The sequence below is a fragment of the Alternaria arbusti genome, assembly GCF_024043155.1.
Source record: "Alternaria arbusti strain BMP 1465 chromosome Unknown scaffold_19, whole genome shotgun sequence".
Classification (NCBI taxonomy): Eukaryota; Fungi; Ascomycota; class Dothideomycetes; order Pleosporales; family Pleosporaceae; genus Alternaria; species Alternaria arbusti.
The window spans coordinates 447,228-461,258 of NW_026249959.1; the positions used below are offsets into that span (position 1 = coordinate 447,228).

Here is a 14,031-nt window from a genome sequence, read left to right on the forward strand (position 1 = left end):
CGGTGACCTGGTTTCCAACGGACGACAATTTCCCGTTGTAGCAATTCCAGGAGATAGGACGCAGGTTTCATCGACAACTACAGTCTTCCTTCCGTGATTGTGGGTGTTCTGGATCGCTTGGGAAGTGGACATGACCGTGATCCTTAGGCCGTTCTAAGCATAGCAGCGCTTGTGAAAACATGCGACTCATTGAAAGGAGGCACGGAAGCTGCTGGTTCGGAAAGTAAAGTCAATGCGGATGTGATTTCTACGGGTCCTGCCAAGGTCGTTTACTGACACTTCATTGCAGTCCGCGATGTGGCGAAACACTGGTCTCCTGTGTGAAATGCTTGACAGGCGTAGCGCCGTTTCGTTTAGAAACACTCGACGCCCATTTCGTCCAGAAAAGTGTTAGAAAGAGGAATTCCATGGCTGTGATTCGGTGGTTGCGTGCACGGACCAGGAGTTGAGTGCCGGTGGTTATACTTCGTAACGTACGGGCCGCTGTCTGTCAACACCAGCTCCACCCGATGCCGATGCCTAGCATGCCGTGTGGAAAGTTTGCGCGACCGCCGTCGTTGCCACCATGTCGGACCCGCTAGTGGAGCAGAACATGGACGTCGGGAGCTGCGCGCAAACGATATCAGATCGTTCAGAGAGTGACCGCGATAGACCCGCTGACAGGTGCCAAGTTATGTGAGATTCTGTGAGATTCTGTGAGAACTCTTGAAGTCTCTTGTGGCGTGACAAGCCGGAAATTTGATTGCAACGTCCGGATAGCGTTTCCTTGTGTTGCCCAGGTGTGGTACACAATCTGCGGTGCATGAGCATTGGATACGTTAGATACGCGATAAGGCAGAAATTTCACTGCAATGCGTTTCATCTGGCAAGAGAAGGGAACGGAGTGGGGCTGTTCAAGGAACAGCTAGTTGTGACATGTAACCCAGTTCATGTCATTTCACAAGGAAACACTCCGTTTGGCTGGGTCTTTTTTCCTCGGGTTCGACCAGCACGCTCGGGTAGTGAGCCGAACGCGAGCGCCTCGCTTTCGTTGTATCCGATATTCTCATTGATGGAACTCCTGGAATCCATGCCGTTCAGCGCGTGGCCACTGCGCCCCCTGATCCCTCTGTCGTTGGGCGGAACCGCATGTTCTCTCAGTCTGGGCACCCGCCTTATCCTCCGTAATATGCATGCCGTACAAGATTTCTGTGCCTGGTATGATGATATTTTCGGGGCGCGTTGTCTTATCTCTTCCATCATCCTCTTTCTGTGGACCAGGAAGGCTGAGCTTCATGTTTTCGGAGTTCACTTTGCCTTCCACTACATGATCATAAAAAAGGCGATTCGGCCTTGACTTCATGTCGCCGTAAAGAAACTCTTCGTCGTAGTCATCTGCATGGTTGTGAGGAGCTAGTCTCACATTGAGTTCGTTCAGATATAGAGGGAAAAGCCCAGCGACTGAGTTATAGCAACAGCGGGATCCTCGATCCGTGCGCAGTACTCGTGCAAATACTGTCACACGCCGTAAGATGTGAGATCGAGGCGTGGGTGGTACCACACCGACAAACATGCTTGGCTCGTGGCGACAGGGTTCTGCATGCTCGTTGACGTAGTTGTCGAGATCGAAGGCAGGATTAAGTTCGTCCAACATATTTTTCTGCAGCTGCCTGCGGCTGAAGAATGCCGCAATGAACTCGATACCAAGCTCGGGCGAGGTATGCATGTGATGGCATATCAACAGGCGTATTTATGAGGGCAGTGAGAGCAAGCGACTTGCTGACTGAATACTCATGGGGCGAATCGGTAGATTTCTTTCCAAAAACTTTATCTCTGTGACATCAGCGCTATGTGCGACTCTGACTGTATTGCCGCTCAAGTTTACCTGTGAGACCATAGTTGAGAGTTCATCATTGTCGGCTGGGTGGATTGAAAGCGAGGAGGGATTTGACATATTGGTAGATTTTCCCAGGCGTGCATGTATAAATGACGAACCGAGTACGCTTTGACTCAGACTGCGGTCTGGTCCTTCGGGTAGGTCATTGAGATGGTACTTTGGTATACGCTATGATTGCGATAGCTTCGATGCGTGTATGAACGATGGAAGTCTATGTGTCGAAATTTTCTCTTGCTTCGATGTCTTTAGTGAACCATAGTTGAAGCGCCAACCGAAGCTGACGCTCACAATCAACACGTGGTGGTGGCTGATAAGAAGTGAGGTGGTACGGTACTTCCATGTAGGGGAACCGCTAGACCCCTTTAGGCTAGACCAGTCAAGACAAGCAAAACCATTGATCGGGGCATCTGGGACACTCCTCTACGTGCTGGGCTTTACTGCTAAGCCATGATAGCATATTTCTGTGAGAGCATCTTTGACAGCTTTGTATTGCGTTTGCGACATTTACGTGGTACAATCGCCCCGCTTTTGTGAGTTGGCATGCCGTGCGCTGTCAGACTTTCCATTTCTAGATACCGTTGTTAGTTTTTAGAAAAATAACAAGCACCACACCACCCAATCTGGTAGGGCTACACAGCCATAGCATAGCGGGGAGATTTATTGAATTAGATCACATGATGCAAGAATTTAGGAAATATTTGGAACAACAAGTTGGGTGAACAGAGAACATTCGTTCAACATCAGCTAAGAGTGGTGTAAATAGCATCGCCCAACAAGCGCATACGAACATCATGACAAAACAACATAATCTACCAAGTAAAATCATCGCTCAAGGGCCTAGTGCTTAACTTGCAATATCACAGTCTAGAACTCACCGCCGCCACCTCCAAGCGCAGCAGCACCCCAGATCCCCACCAGCCCCCAAACACCCACTCTCCATCCACGCCACAACCCATGCATACCCTGACCCTTCCTTGTACGCGGCGGCCTAGAGAAACCCATCGCTTTTGCACTCGCCGCCTTAGCAGCATTCGGTGTAGAAACACTGATGCCTTCCTCGCGAGCGATGAACCACATAGTGCCCAGCACACCCCTGTACTGACCCGGCTCCACGATAGTCTTGAAGCTCTGGTCAGAAGAGCTTGGTTTGTCTAGACCATACGCCGGGCTCTTAGCACGGCTGGGTGGGGCCTGGTACTCAGACGCCAGACGCTGGGTTTCGTGGTCCTGGAGTGCGGCGACCTGGCCGCGGCGAAGGACGGTCTCGAGAGGAAGGCGGATGAAGAGCTCGGATATGGAGGAGAGGAAAGTGCTGAAGGAGTAGGTGGTCGGTGTAAGAATAGGGTCGATGCTGAGCGTTGAACGGAGGAAGAGCGGTGTTGAGGAGGAAATGAGAGTGGGGACGCAGGCGTGCATTATGGTAGCTGGAAGGAGGCTGGGGGCGACGGAGAAAGAGGGCAGAAGAGAGAGGCATGGGTATATAGATCGTGGAGAGGATGAGATGGGGGTGATGATGAGGCGTGTGCGCACCATATCGAGGGGTGCGAGGAGAGTGGCTGCGATGGCTGTAGCAGCGACAGCAACACCGAGGGACGTCAGTGGGCTTGGGCTGTCTAGGATGTCCAGTCCTCCAATTCCACTTCCTGCTGAGCCCACGAGACCTGGGTCTGGTATGTTCAGCAGAGCTGATATCAGACTCCTGAACCAGCCCTCGGTCGTCTTGAGCAGGAAATTGTAGATGAAAGTGCAGTTGGTGCCCTTCCACACACCCCACGCAGACTCCTTCTGCCACAATTGTCCTATCACTTCGAGGAGTGAGTCTGGACGCTTGAGATCTAGTTTCCGTACGGCGGATGGTGGGGGCCGTGTGGGTGTTCGTGACCGGGATCGGCTATCGAGGCGTCGCTGGCGTCGTCGTGGAGACCTCGATTCTGAGACGCCCGATCGTGAGACAGACGGCGAATATGGGGACGGCGACGTGGGGTTCATGCGCGGGGCAGTAGATGTGAAGTATCCTGGCGAGTCCTCGTCAGACTCCTCATCAGAGGGCGGATACTGCATCGATTAGCCCACATTCACATGTCAAAAGCCCCTCCAGTGCCCAATACATACATCCTCAAACTTTCCGCTCGCAAAGCTCTGTGGTCTGCTCTTGTGGCCGAACTCCTCACCCGTCAAGCCTGCCAACTGTCCTTTTGCCTCGTGTATCTGCAAGATCGTCTTCGCGACCTCGAATGGTTGGGCGAGCAGGACGCTCGTGTAGTTCCACAGAGCATGATCAAGCAGTTTCTTCGCATGCCCGGCTACTGTAGGAGAGGCCTCTGGAAAGTACGAGTCATAGTCTAGGTCGGAAAGAATGTCGCGTGCCTGGCTGCCCAGACTCGATTTGCTACTGTTGCTGGGCTTGAAAGCGGGCGGTAATGACGAGGACGTCTGGTTCTGCGGGACGTCGGGCGGCGGGCCAATAGAGGGCGGGATGTAGTAGGGTCGTAGGGGGTTCGGGGCATCGCGAGAGGTCGCCATTCTATCTGTCGTTTTTGGGGTAAAGATTACGTGAGGCTGGCGATGTTTATCGTTTTCTTACCCGCGGTGGTGGATGCGCTGGGTAGATCGACCGGGGTCATGCGTGGCCTGTGCGTCAACATTTCTGACGTCTCACAGCATTCGGAATTATCGGCGCATTCACTCGTTGTGACACGGCAAACACTGCAACCCCTTCGCTTCCGTGTCTCCTTCTCCTATTAGACCGCAATTTCGGCCGGCTAGCGAATATCAATTCGGCATCATGGCTGCTAGAAGAGCTTGTGTGAACGCCTTGGAGGGGAGGATAGCGGGCGCAAGAGGCGCATCGTCGAGTCCGAGGAGGTTCGCCAGCAATTGGACGGCAGCGACATGTCGGAGATCGATTCAGACACAGACAACCGCAGTGTCTACACTATCAAAATCGACCATTATCAAAGCAACAAGTCCGTCATGGCTTCAGAGTCGCCGCCAATTTTCCTCATCGCCCGCATCCCGCCACGGTCACCTGGACCCACCTCGACCGGGTGAAGAGTGCGTCAAAACATGTCCAAACCATAGCAACTTCAACCACTGACACCTTCTAGACGCAAAGTCACATTTGTAGACAAGGATGGCCATGCCTCCACATTCGAAGTAGCCGACGGCGACAACCTCCTCGACATCGCACAAGCCAACGACATAGAAATGGAGGGCGCATGCGGTGGCTCTTGCGCATGCTCAACATGTCACGTCATAGTAGAAGACGAAGCCTACTACGACAAGATGGAGGAGCCGGATGATGACGAGAACGACATGTTGGATCTGGCGTTTGGACTTACCGAGACGAGTCGCTTGGGGTGTCAGGTCAAGATGAGCAAGGAGCTCGATGGACTGGTCGTGCGACTGCCGAGCATGACGAGGAATCTGCAGGCTAGCGATTTCGACAGCAAATGAAATGACTTGGGAGAAGAGTCGTGACATCGATAGGGGATTTATCCGTGGCGAAGACATCTTGGGGGAGATATTGCACGACATCTGTTGGAAGGCATTATGGGTCATATCGCATACAGCATTCGAGACGACATGTATTATACGAACACTCCGCTTGCAGATGAACTGGCGTTGAGTACGACTCTGAACTTATGTATAGTATATGGTATCATGAACATATTCAAACTATGTCTCTTTTGTCCCAAACGCCGAGTTGTGCATATAGAATCGTCCTCAGGCCTCCACGCTACCCTCCTTCTTCTGTCCTCCGGTGATCATGTCGAGGAAACCCTGCTTGCTCATCTCCTTGACCTTCTCCTCCCTCTTGTCCATACCGACGACCATGCCCGCCTTGCTCTCCCTCTCGGCCTGTTCACCCTTGACCTGCGCCGCTCGTACGGCGTTGAAAAGCTTGATGACACCCTTCTGTGCCGTCCGCCTGAGCTCCTTCTCCTTCGCTGATGTGGCAGCGGTGCTGACGTTGGGGTCGTTCAGGCCCAGGACGTCCTTCACGCGGCCCTTTTCTTGCGCCGCCTTCCGCTCAGCAACGATCTGTCGTCGCGCCTTCTCGCTAAGTTTCGAGTCGGCGAGCTCGCGGTTGGCGGTGGCGGCGTCTTTGCTGCGGGAAAGAATTGGCTCGGAGCGTTTCGATGTCGTCAGCTTCGAACCAAGAATCTTGGAGATGGAGTTGGCGAAGGCTTCGGGGTCGTTCCGTTTCCGTACTTTGCGCGCGGCCGTGGTTGAGGTCTCGGAGGCATCTGATTCGGAGTCGGCAATAGAGAACTCATCCGCCTCAGGTTCAGAGTCGTCCAACTCTTCCACATCGTCTTCGGCGTCGCTGGGCAATGGCGCTTCGTGGTCGACGGGCGCAGTCTTCTTGAGTGCCGACTTGGCCGGGGCCTGTGCAGGTATGCTGGCCTTGAACTTGGGCTCAGGTTTCTGCGCGGGCGCCGCTTCGATTTCCTCTTCGTCGTCGCTGGCTGAAGACTCCTCTGCCGCTGCTGCTTGCTGTGCCGCCTTCTTGGCCTCGAACTTCGCCTGTTTTCTCAGCTGCTGCTTCGAGAGCTCTTGGTTTCCAGGTAGCGTCGCATTGACGCCAGACGGCTGGAATGGCTCCTCGGGCTCCTGGCTGCTTCCGCGCAATGGAGCATCGCGCGCGCCGCCTTCCTCTTCGCTCGAACTGTGGTAGTTCTTCTGCTTCTTGACCTTTCTCTTCTCCTTCTTAGGCACCTTTCCGCGCAACTGCTCCTCGGTCCGTCTCCGTTTCAGTGATGTGTTGACCATTGTGGCTGTGAAAGTCGGGTTATGTGAATGTTGCAGGTAAATCGCGTCGCAGAAAAAAGTTCCAGGCGATCGGCGTTAGTAGCCCAAATGGCCGACGGCAAGCGCGCCCCGCCATAGTGGATTCCCCACAGAACACCACGAGAGGCACACCACCGAACACCCACAACCCTACCCCTACCATCATCTCTCCCTACCAACCGCCGCTATGGTGCTTCAAGATCTCGGGCGGCGCATCAATGCCGCCGTCACCGACCTCACGAGGTCGCCCAACCTCGACGAGAAGGTGCGCGCCCCGAGCAGGCGACTGATGATAGGTGGCTAACATGCGCAGGCCTTCGAAGCCATGGTCAAGGAGATCTCCAACGCCCTCGTCGAAGCCGATGTCAACGTCAAACTCGTCATGAACCTGCGCCAATCGATAAAGAAGGCCGTCGACTTCAAGCACCTTGCGCCGGGCGTGAACAAGAAGCGCCTCATCCAGAAGGCCGTCTTCGATGAACTCGTCAAGATGGTCGACCCCCATGCCGAGCCCTTCAAACCTAAGAAGGGCAAGTCCAACGTCATCATGTTTGTCGGTCTCCAGGGTGCGGGTAAAACGACGACGTGTACAAAGCTGGCGAGATGGTATCAGGCAAGAGGCTTCAAGGCCTGCCTGGTGTGCGCCGATACTTTCCGTGCCGGTGCCTTCGACCAATTGAAGCAGAACGCGACCAAAGCCAAGATCCCATACTACGGTAGCCATACACAGACCGACCCTGTAGTGGTGGCGGGCGAGGGTGTAGAGAAGTTCAAGAAGGAGCGCTTCGAGATCATCATCGTGGATACCTCGGGACGACACAGGCAAGAGAAGGACCTCTTCGACGAGATGGTGCAAATTCAGAACGCCGTGACACCCGACCAGACCATCATGGTCCTGGACGGAACAATCGGACAGGCTGCGGAGTCGCAAGCACGCGCTTTCAAGGAGGCCGCAGATTTCGGAGCCATTGTCATCACCAAGACGGACGGTGCGGCAGCAGGAGGTGGTGCCATTTCCGCCGTCGCAGCAACACATACACCTATCGTCTTCCTCGGTAACGGAGAACACATGCTGGACCTCGAGCGTTTCGCGCCACAAGCTTTCGTCTCGAAGCTGCTCGGCATGGGAGACGTCCAAGGGCTCGTCGAACACGTACAATCACTCAAGCTCGACCAAAAGGACACAATGAAGCACATCACCCAGGGTATTTTCACAATCAAGGATCTGCGGGATCAACTCTCCAACATCATGAAGATGGGGCCGTTGTCGAAGATGGCGGGCATGATTCCTGGACTCAGCAGCATGATGGGCGGCATGGACGACGAAGAAGGCGGCACAAAGCTGAAGCGCATGATCTACATCTGTGACAGTATGACTGAGAAAGAGCTGGAGTCGGACGGAAAGATGTTTGTCGATCAACCCACACGTATGACACGTATCGCCCGCGGCTCTGGTACATCGGTTCGCGAAGTGGAGGAACTGCTTACCCAGCACCGCATGATGGCTGGTATGGCGAAGAAGATGAAGGGTGGAATGGCGAACATGCAGAAAGCACAGGGTGCGATGGGCGGAGGCAACAAGCAGCAGCAACTCGCGGCTATGCAGAAGCGCATGCAAAGTATGGGCGGTGGCGCAGGTGGTGCAGGCGGCGGCATGCCAGATATTGGCGCGATGATGAAGATGATGGGTGGAGGAGGCGGTGGCGGCGGCATGCCCGATCTATCCGCGCTCGGTGGCATGGGAGGGGGAGGTATGCCTGATATGGGCGCCTTGATGAAAATGATGGGTGGTATGGGCGGCATGCCAGGTATGGGTGGAGGTGGTGGAGGTGGGCAAGGCAAGGGACGGAGGTAGTGTCACAGCTAAGAGGATATCAGTTTGCGCTTTTTGATGCATAGCCGCGGCGTTCGGGTTTGATATCATATCTGGGGGTTCTCGTGTTGAGGTACACGTTGTATGTCACTACTTCCACCTGCTTCATTCTCTAACTGTCTACCTATGTGCAAACTACTGCCTTGGTCATGTTTGACCCGACGATTTGTCTCGCGCTAGGTCATTCTACAACGTTGGTTTGTCGTTCCACCTCATACAAGGGAAAAACTGAACACCCTAGAGGCTACATCAAGAAGAAAACCTGCAAATTAGGTGGCCTAACGTCGATGTAGGCTCCAGACCTGTCCAGGTTTTCCCTAGGTTGAGGTAGTTCCAGAGTGGTCAAGACAACACTCATAGCCCATTCTGTTTGTGCCTTCCTCCTATATTATGCTCCTGATTCTCCTCACCAGTCCTCACCAACATCCGCAAGACAACACTCAAGCAGAAGACAATACTACAGTCATGACCACACCAACACTGGATCCCGCTCTCTTCAATGAGCGCCTCCCACTTGAACTGCGCAGACAAATCTTCCGAGCTTACATGCACTCCGACTACTCCTCACTATCGCCTCAAGCCCTCACGAATATCCTCACCATCAACGAAACCATCGCAGAACAATACCAAGCCGAATTCGAGTTCCAGGCACAAAGAGACGCCGCCCGCCTATCTCAAGAGCTCACTACCCGCTACCCGCAACTGGACTTCACAGTCAGGAGCCCACAGACCTTTGACCAAGCAAAGTGCCTGAAGATAGAAGTCGAGATGAGCGTGGCGAACATTACCAACCTGCCCGAGCTGCTCGGGACATTCGCACGAGAAGTCATCGGGCGGCGTACATTGCTTCATACGCGGACACTGAGTCTTCGTCTAGTGCCTGAACATCCTTCAAGAACCTACTCAACCGCTGCCAACAGGTTTCAGACGCCGGACTTGTTAATGTTTTTGCTAGGGCACGAGGTCGTTGCCAAGTTCATGGACGTGAGTCAGGTAAGCAGGACGAGGGGTTTTAGCGAAGTCATCGTATCGTGGGATGATGGAATGGATGTGGGAAATGTGTGGACAGATTTCCTGCTTTTTCCTGGTAATAATTTCGGGAACGTTGGGTGGTTTAGAACAAAGGCTTCCGTTGATGCTCAAGGAGTGAGGCGCGTCTCGTGGTGGATACTTTGAGCTGCCCACCTTATGCAAGAAAAGAACTGAACAGGTCTGCAGACTACGTCAACCTAAAGCCTTGCAAAGTAGATAACCTAACGTCAACGTAGGCTCTAGGCTATTCAGTTTTTCCCTAGGTTGGCGTGCTGCCCGTGGACATGGCCTGAGAGAAAACGCTGGATAATGTAGGCCCCTAGAGGTCATTTCATTGTTGATGAGACATTACCATAGCACTGTTTAGATATGCTGATCGTAAACTTCTCACTGAAACATGCCCATTCACCCGCGCCCTCGAGCTTATTTAACTCTGACTCTTTCTTCTGCCAAACTTCCCGGCTGACGCGAACCTCCACCTCCATAAAATCAGTACCAATCCACCCAAACTCGCCAAACATGTCTGTCCCATCCAAGCAGACACAAGAGAATTCCGAAGTTTCGGATCCATCAACGCATCAAGACGATCTCTCGGATCTGCTAGCTGAATACCCATTCGGTCACATAATCACGAAGCGCGGAGCCCACGAAGTCCACAAATTACAGGGCGTATCAATGAACCGCAAAGACCTCGTAGATCTACTAGACGCTTACGCAGCCCTAGACATCTACTTCTACGTCCCCAACCCTCACTCTGACCTGAAACAACTAGAATCCCACTTCTACCTAACCGACACCAACATCTCCGCCACCAACACGCGCCATGTCGTCGTCCTAGTCCACCATTTCCTCCTTACCGTAGCCACATTGCCCCACTTGGATACTCTCGTTATTAATACAGACGTTCCAGAGTCAGCGACCCAGTCGCCAGAGACTGAGCAGCTTCAAACGCAATTCATTAAGGAGATTATGCGGGAGGTTATTGCGTGGTTTATAGGTGGTGGGGAGAAGATTCGAGTTGTTTTGTGTACTATGGGGGAGACGGATGTTGGGGGTAGTTTTAGGCATGTTTTAAGAGGGGCTGACGGGAAGAAAGTGGGGATGAGCGTGAGCCCTTGGGAGCAAAACGTTGGAGAAATGAAGAGGAGCGGGATTGTTTGGCGGAGGGTGTCATCTTCTGCGATCTCGATGCCGAGAAGAGCTTCCGTGTAAGCGGGTTGGTTGCCTGGGAAGCGGGGAGAAGACAAGATGTAACTGATGGAATGTGGATGTGTGGTAGAGTCTGTATAGGCTTTTTGAATGATACGAGACGTTGAAATTGCCGATAGCTACTGTATTGTTTGTTATATTAGCTCCTCGCCTTTCTTGTCCATGTCTTTATGTCGTACTTGCTCTCTCTGATACTCTTCAAAGTCAAAGCCTAGCTCCTTCACATCTCTAATATCCCTCCTCTTCTCCCCCATCTTTCCAAACGCCTGCCGTATCTTTGGGAAGTTCTCGCGACACCAGTATTCCCACTCACCCCAGATTGGCGGAGTCTTCCCCTTGCCGTCATTTTCCAATCCATCCTTGCTCTCAGCGCTCAATGCCCACTTACTCATTGCGTTGATGTAGTTTGCGTCTTTGGGGAAAGGTAAGAGATGGAAGTTTCGTCCAGCGCCCATTTCCTCCTCGATGCTTTGCTCCCAGTCGCGCATTTCTGAGTGGGAGGGGAGTGAGAGTCGGCCGGAATATACGCGTGCGAGGACGGCAGATTGCGCTTCTGCTATTGGGAAGGGGATGACGCGTTGGTTGAGGGCGAGGAAGCTCAGGGTCGGCCGGGGTGCGTAAAAGAGATGCTGGTATGCATGATTTACTCTTTCGCCGGTGGTGATGAGTTTAGGTTCTACGTCTTGCAGGAAGGGCAGGCTGTAGAAGTATCCGGTAGCAAAAACTATGGCGTCGATGTCGTGTTCTTCTGTTCCGTCTTCGAACATCACGCCTCTGCTATTAGGGAGGAACTGCTTGATGGGCGGAACTTCTCGTCTCTTTTGATCTTCACCTGCCGTTCCGTGGGTTGCGCTGAACATAGACTGCGATCTTGTGGACCACAAGAGCGGCTTTTGACAGGACTCGGCGATCTGAGCGCTGACATCCGCGCCAGAAGCTGAGTTTCCCACAACTATCGTCTTCTTTCCGGTGAAGTCCTCGGGCTTCCGGTAATACTTCGAATGGCTAATGCGACCGGGGTGCTGTGCAGCCCACTCTTTGATGTTGGCCATAGGTGGGATGTAGGGAACTATAAAGTGGCCGTTTGCCACGATGACTGCATCATGGGTTTCGGACATGTCTTCGTTCGTAAGTAGATTACGCGTAGTCACTTCCCATGGGCTGCTGGCGACATCGGGGTCTACTGGACTGACATTGATGACTTGTGTACAGTATCGAACAAGGTCTTGCACATCAGCGGAGTAATCGTCGATGTATTTTAGTACTGTCTCATGAGTAGGAAAGAGTTGACTATCCGCGGGCCAATCCAGGTCTTGGAAGCCCATTAGTCCTCTAGGTATATTCGTTTCGAGCTTTTCGTACATCGGCGACAGAAAGGAGGGGACTTTCGAAGTTCCGTTGATGCCATTCGTATCAATATTGCCGTTCTTTACAGCATCTTTGGGCTGCCACTCTGGTTTTTGAACGTCTTTATTGGGATTGGTCTGAGGTATGTCGAAGAGATTCTCGTCCCGCTGTTCACCCGTGTATATCCAAATTCCTCCTGATCGACTGCGTTGTTCAAACAGCACGATCTTATCAAAAGCCTTCTCTGCTCGGAGGTACTTTGCTGCCGCCACACCCGATGGTCCAGCGCCTACAATAGCGATGGTCCTAGCTCTGAATGATGTTCTATTGTTATCGGAAGACATCGTCGCAGATTGTATTGGGGTGATAGGACGGGAGCGACGGATTGATAGCGAAGTACGCGAGGACGCAACAAAAATTCTAGGAACAGGGTATCTCGTAAACAGCAAGGAGACCATAGGAAGAAGTTGGTGATGTGGAATGACGCCGAGATGGTCGAAAGCGAGGATCGGAGCTGATCGGAATGGCCTTCCGATCGGAACTTGGCGAGGCTGACGCGCAGTGACATGAGCTTGCGCATACAACCACCGGTCGTCAATTGATGATTCGGCCCTAACCAAACTTTATTAACTCACACTCCTTGACCGCTACACCCCTCATTGCCATAGTCGTCCCCTCTTCTCCAATTCCTACCCAGCAATGCTACGCACACTGCGACTTGCACGCGTCTCACCAACCCCACGACCAGTCCGAAGCTTTTCAACCAAGATTGCAGCCATGGCACCACTGCGCATCGGCTTCGTGCCAGGTAGGCGCGTCATCAATACTGTTGCATCGCCTGCTGACGGAAATAGAACACTTCTCCACACCGCTCGAGTTCGCGAAGAAGCACTACGGCCTGGACGCGAAGCTCCTCCCGTTCCCAAGTGGCACAGGACACATGGTCACGGCCCTGCAAGCCGACGAAATCGATATCGGAGTTGGCCTTACCGAAGGCTGGATAGCGGCACTGGGAAAAGCACAGGCGGCTAAGCAGGACGCTGGCTTCAGCGTGGTGGGGACATACGTCGAGACTCCGCTGTGCTGGGCCATATCCACAGGCGCCAAGAGAGATGAGCTCAACGGAATACAAGACCTCAAAGGCAAGAAAGTCGGCGTGTCCAGGATAGGAAGTGGCAGCTACGTGATGAGCTTCGTGCTTGCCGACCAGCAAGGGTGGCTCGACACTTCGCCCAACAGCCCACCATTCCCCGTCGAGGTGCTGAACACGTTTGCGAACCTCCGCGATGGAGTCAACGACAGCACGGCCGACTTCTTTATGTGGGAGCACTTCACGTCGAAGCGCTACTACGACAACGGCGAGATCAAGCGCATCGGCGAGATCTACACACCCTGGTCCTCGTGGAAGATCGTCGCCGCAAACCATCTATTGAACCCGAAGAACTGGAGTTCGGCACCCAACGCCAGCAAGCCAGTGCTTACTGGGGAACTCGAGGACGTCATGGACAAAATCAACAATGGAGTCAAACACTTTGAGGCGAACCAGGAAGAGGCCGTCCAGTACATCAGCACCAAGCTCGATTACTCGGAAGAGGACGCGCGAGAGTGGTTGAAGACTGTTCGCTTCGCCAAAGATGTGAAGGGCGTGGACAAGGAGGTTGTCGACAAGACCGTTGGTATACTGCAGAAGGCTGGTGTGTTGGGCGGGCAGGTTGATCAGTCCGCTATGATCGGGCTCGAGCGACATGCGGCATGAAGCTAATCTGTGCCAACCGCTGAATATCATGCCACGCGACTCGGACAACGGTTCGCGCACCGTGCCCAATAGCTCTACTGTCGGCAGGCACACCGTGCAATAGGATCGCCAGTGCATGGTCGGAACGACGTCAAAGCTCGGAGA

General features: G+C 53.4%; 8 protein-coding genes across 8 annotated transcripts; 5 read left to right on the forward strand and 3 right to left on the reverse strand.

Moving 5' to 3' along the window:
• Nucleotides 1-2,740: 2,740 nt before the first annotated feature.
• On the reverse strand, nucleotides 2,741-4,399 carry J4E86_010014 (uncharacterized protein; the record flags this gene model as incomplete). The annotated part of the gene is made up of 2 exons (XM_051450514.1): nucleotides 2,741-3,931; nucleotides 3,989-4,399. 2 exons carry the CDS (start codon nucleotides 4,397-4,399, stop codon nucleotides 2,741-2,743), a joined length of 1,602 nt encoding a protein of 533 aa, XP_051298435.1.
• A 262-nt stretch (nucleotides 4,400-4,661) lies between these two features.
• Nucleotides 4,662-5,332, forward strand: YAH1 (mitochondrial matrix iron-sulfur protein; the record flags this gene model as incomplete). The annotated part of the gene is made up of 2 exons (XM_051450515.1): nucleotides 4,662-4,930; nucleotides 4,984-5,332. 2 exons carry the CDS (start codon nucleotides 4,662-4,664, stop codon nucleotides 5,330-5,332), a joined length of 618 nt encoding a protein of 205 aa, XP_051298436.1.
• A 270-nt stretch (nucleotides 5,333-5,602) lies between these two features.
• On the reverse strand, nucleotides 5,603-6,652 carry J4E86_010016 (uncharacterized protein; the record flags this gene model as incomplete). Its single annotated transcript, XM_051450516.1, has 1 exon — nucleotides 5,603-6,652. The coding sequence occupies one exon, from the start codon at nucleotides 6,650-6,652 to the stop codon at nucleotides 5,603-5,605; it is 1,050 nt and encodes a 349-aa protein (XP_051298437.1).
• Nucleotides 6,653-6,857: 205 nt separating this feature from the next.
• Nucleotides 6,858-8,525, forward strand: J4E86_010017 (uncharacterized protein; the record flags this gene model as incomplete). Its single annotated transcript, XM_051450517.1, has 2 exons — nucleotides 6,858-6,935; nucleotides 6,984-8,525. The coding sequence occupies 2 exons, from the start codon at nucleotides 6,858-6,860 to the stop codon at nucleotides 8,523-8,525; spliced, it is 1,620 nt and encodes a 539-aa protein (XP_051298438.1).
• Nucleotides 8,526-8,933: 408 nt separating this feature from the next.
• J4E86_010018 (uncharacterized protein) lies at nucleotides 8,934-9,868 on the forward strand (the record flags this gene model as incomplete). The annotated part of the gene is made up of 2 exons (XM_051450518.1): nucleotides 8,934-9,536; nucleotides 9,839-9,868. The coding sequence occupies 2 exons, from the start codon at nucleotides 8,934-8,936 to the stop codon at nucleotides 9,866-9,868; spliced, it is 633 nt and encodes a 210-aa protein (XP_051298439.1).
• Nucleotides 9,869-10,094: 226 nt separating this feature from the next.
• On the forward strand, nucleotides 10,095-10,513 carry J4E86_010019 (uncharacterized protein; the record flags this gene model as incomplete). Its single annotated transcript, XM_051450519.1, has 2 exons — nucleotides 10,095-10,486; nucleotides 10,507-10,513. The coding sequence occupies 2 exons, from the start codon at nucleotides 10,095-10,097 to the stop codon at nucleotides 10,511-10,513; spliced, it is 399 nt and encodes a 132-aa protein (XP_051298440.1).
• A 405-nt stretch (nucleotides 10,514-10,918) lies between these two features.
• J4E86_010020 (uncharacterized protein) lies at nucleotides 10,919-12,475 on the reverse strand (the record flags this gene model as incomplete). The annotated part of the gene is made up of 1 exon (XM_051450520.1): nucleotides 10,919-12,475. The coding sequence occupies one exon, from the start codon at nucleotides 12,473-12,475 to the stop codon at nucleotides 10,919-10,921; it is 1,557 nt and encodes a 518-aa protein (XP_051298441.1).
• Nucleotides 12,476-12,908: 433 nt separating this feature from the next.
• Nucleotides 12,909-13,887, forward strand: J4E86_010021 (uncharacterized protein; the record flags this gene model as incomplete). The annotated part of the gene is made up of 2 exons (XM_051450521.1): nucleotides 12,909-12,939; nucleotides 12,986-13,887. 2 exons carry the CDS (start codon nucleotides 12,909-12,911, stop codon nucleotides 13,885-13,887), a joined length of 933 nt encoding a protein of 310 aa, XP_051298442.1.
• Nucleotides 13,888-14,031: the final 144 nt, after the last annotated feature.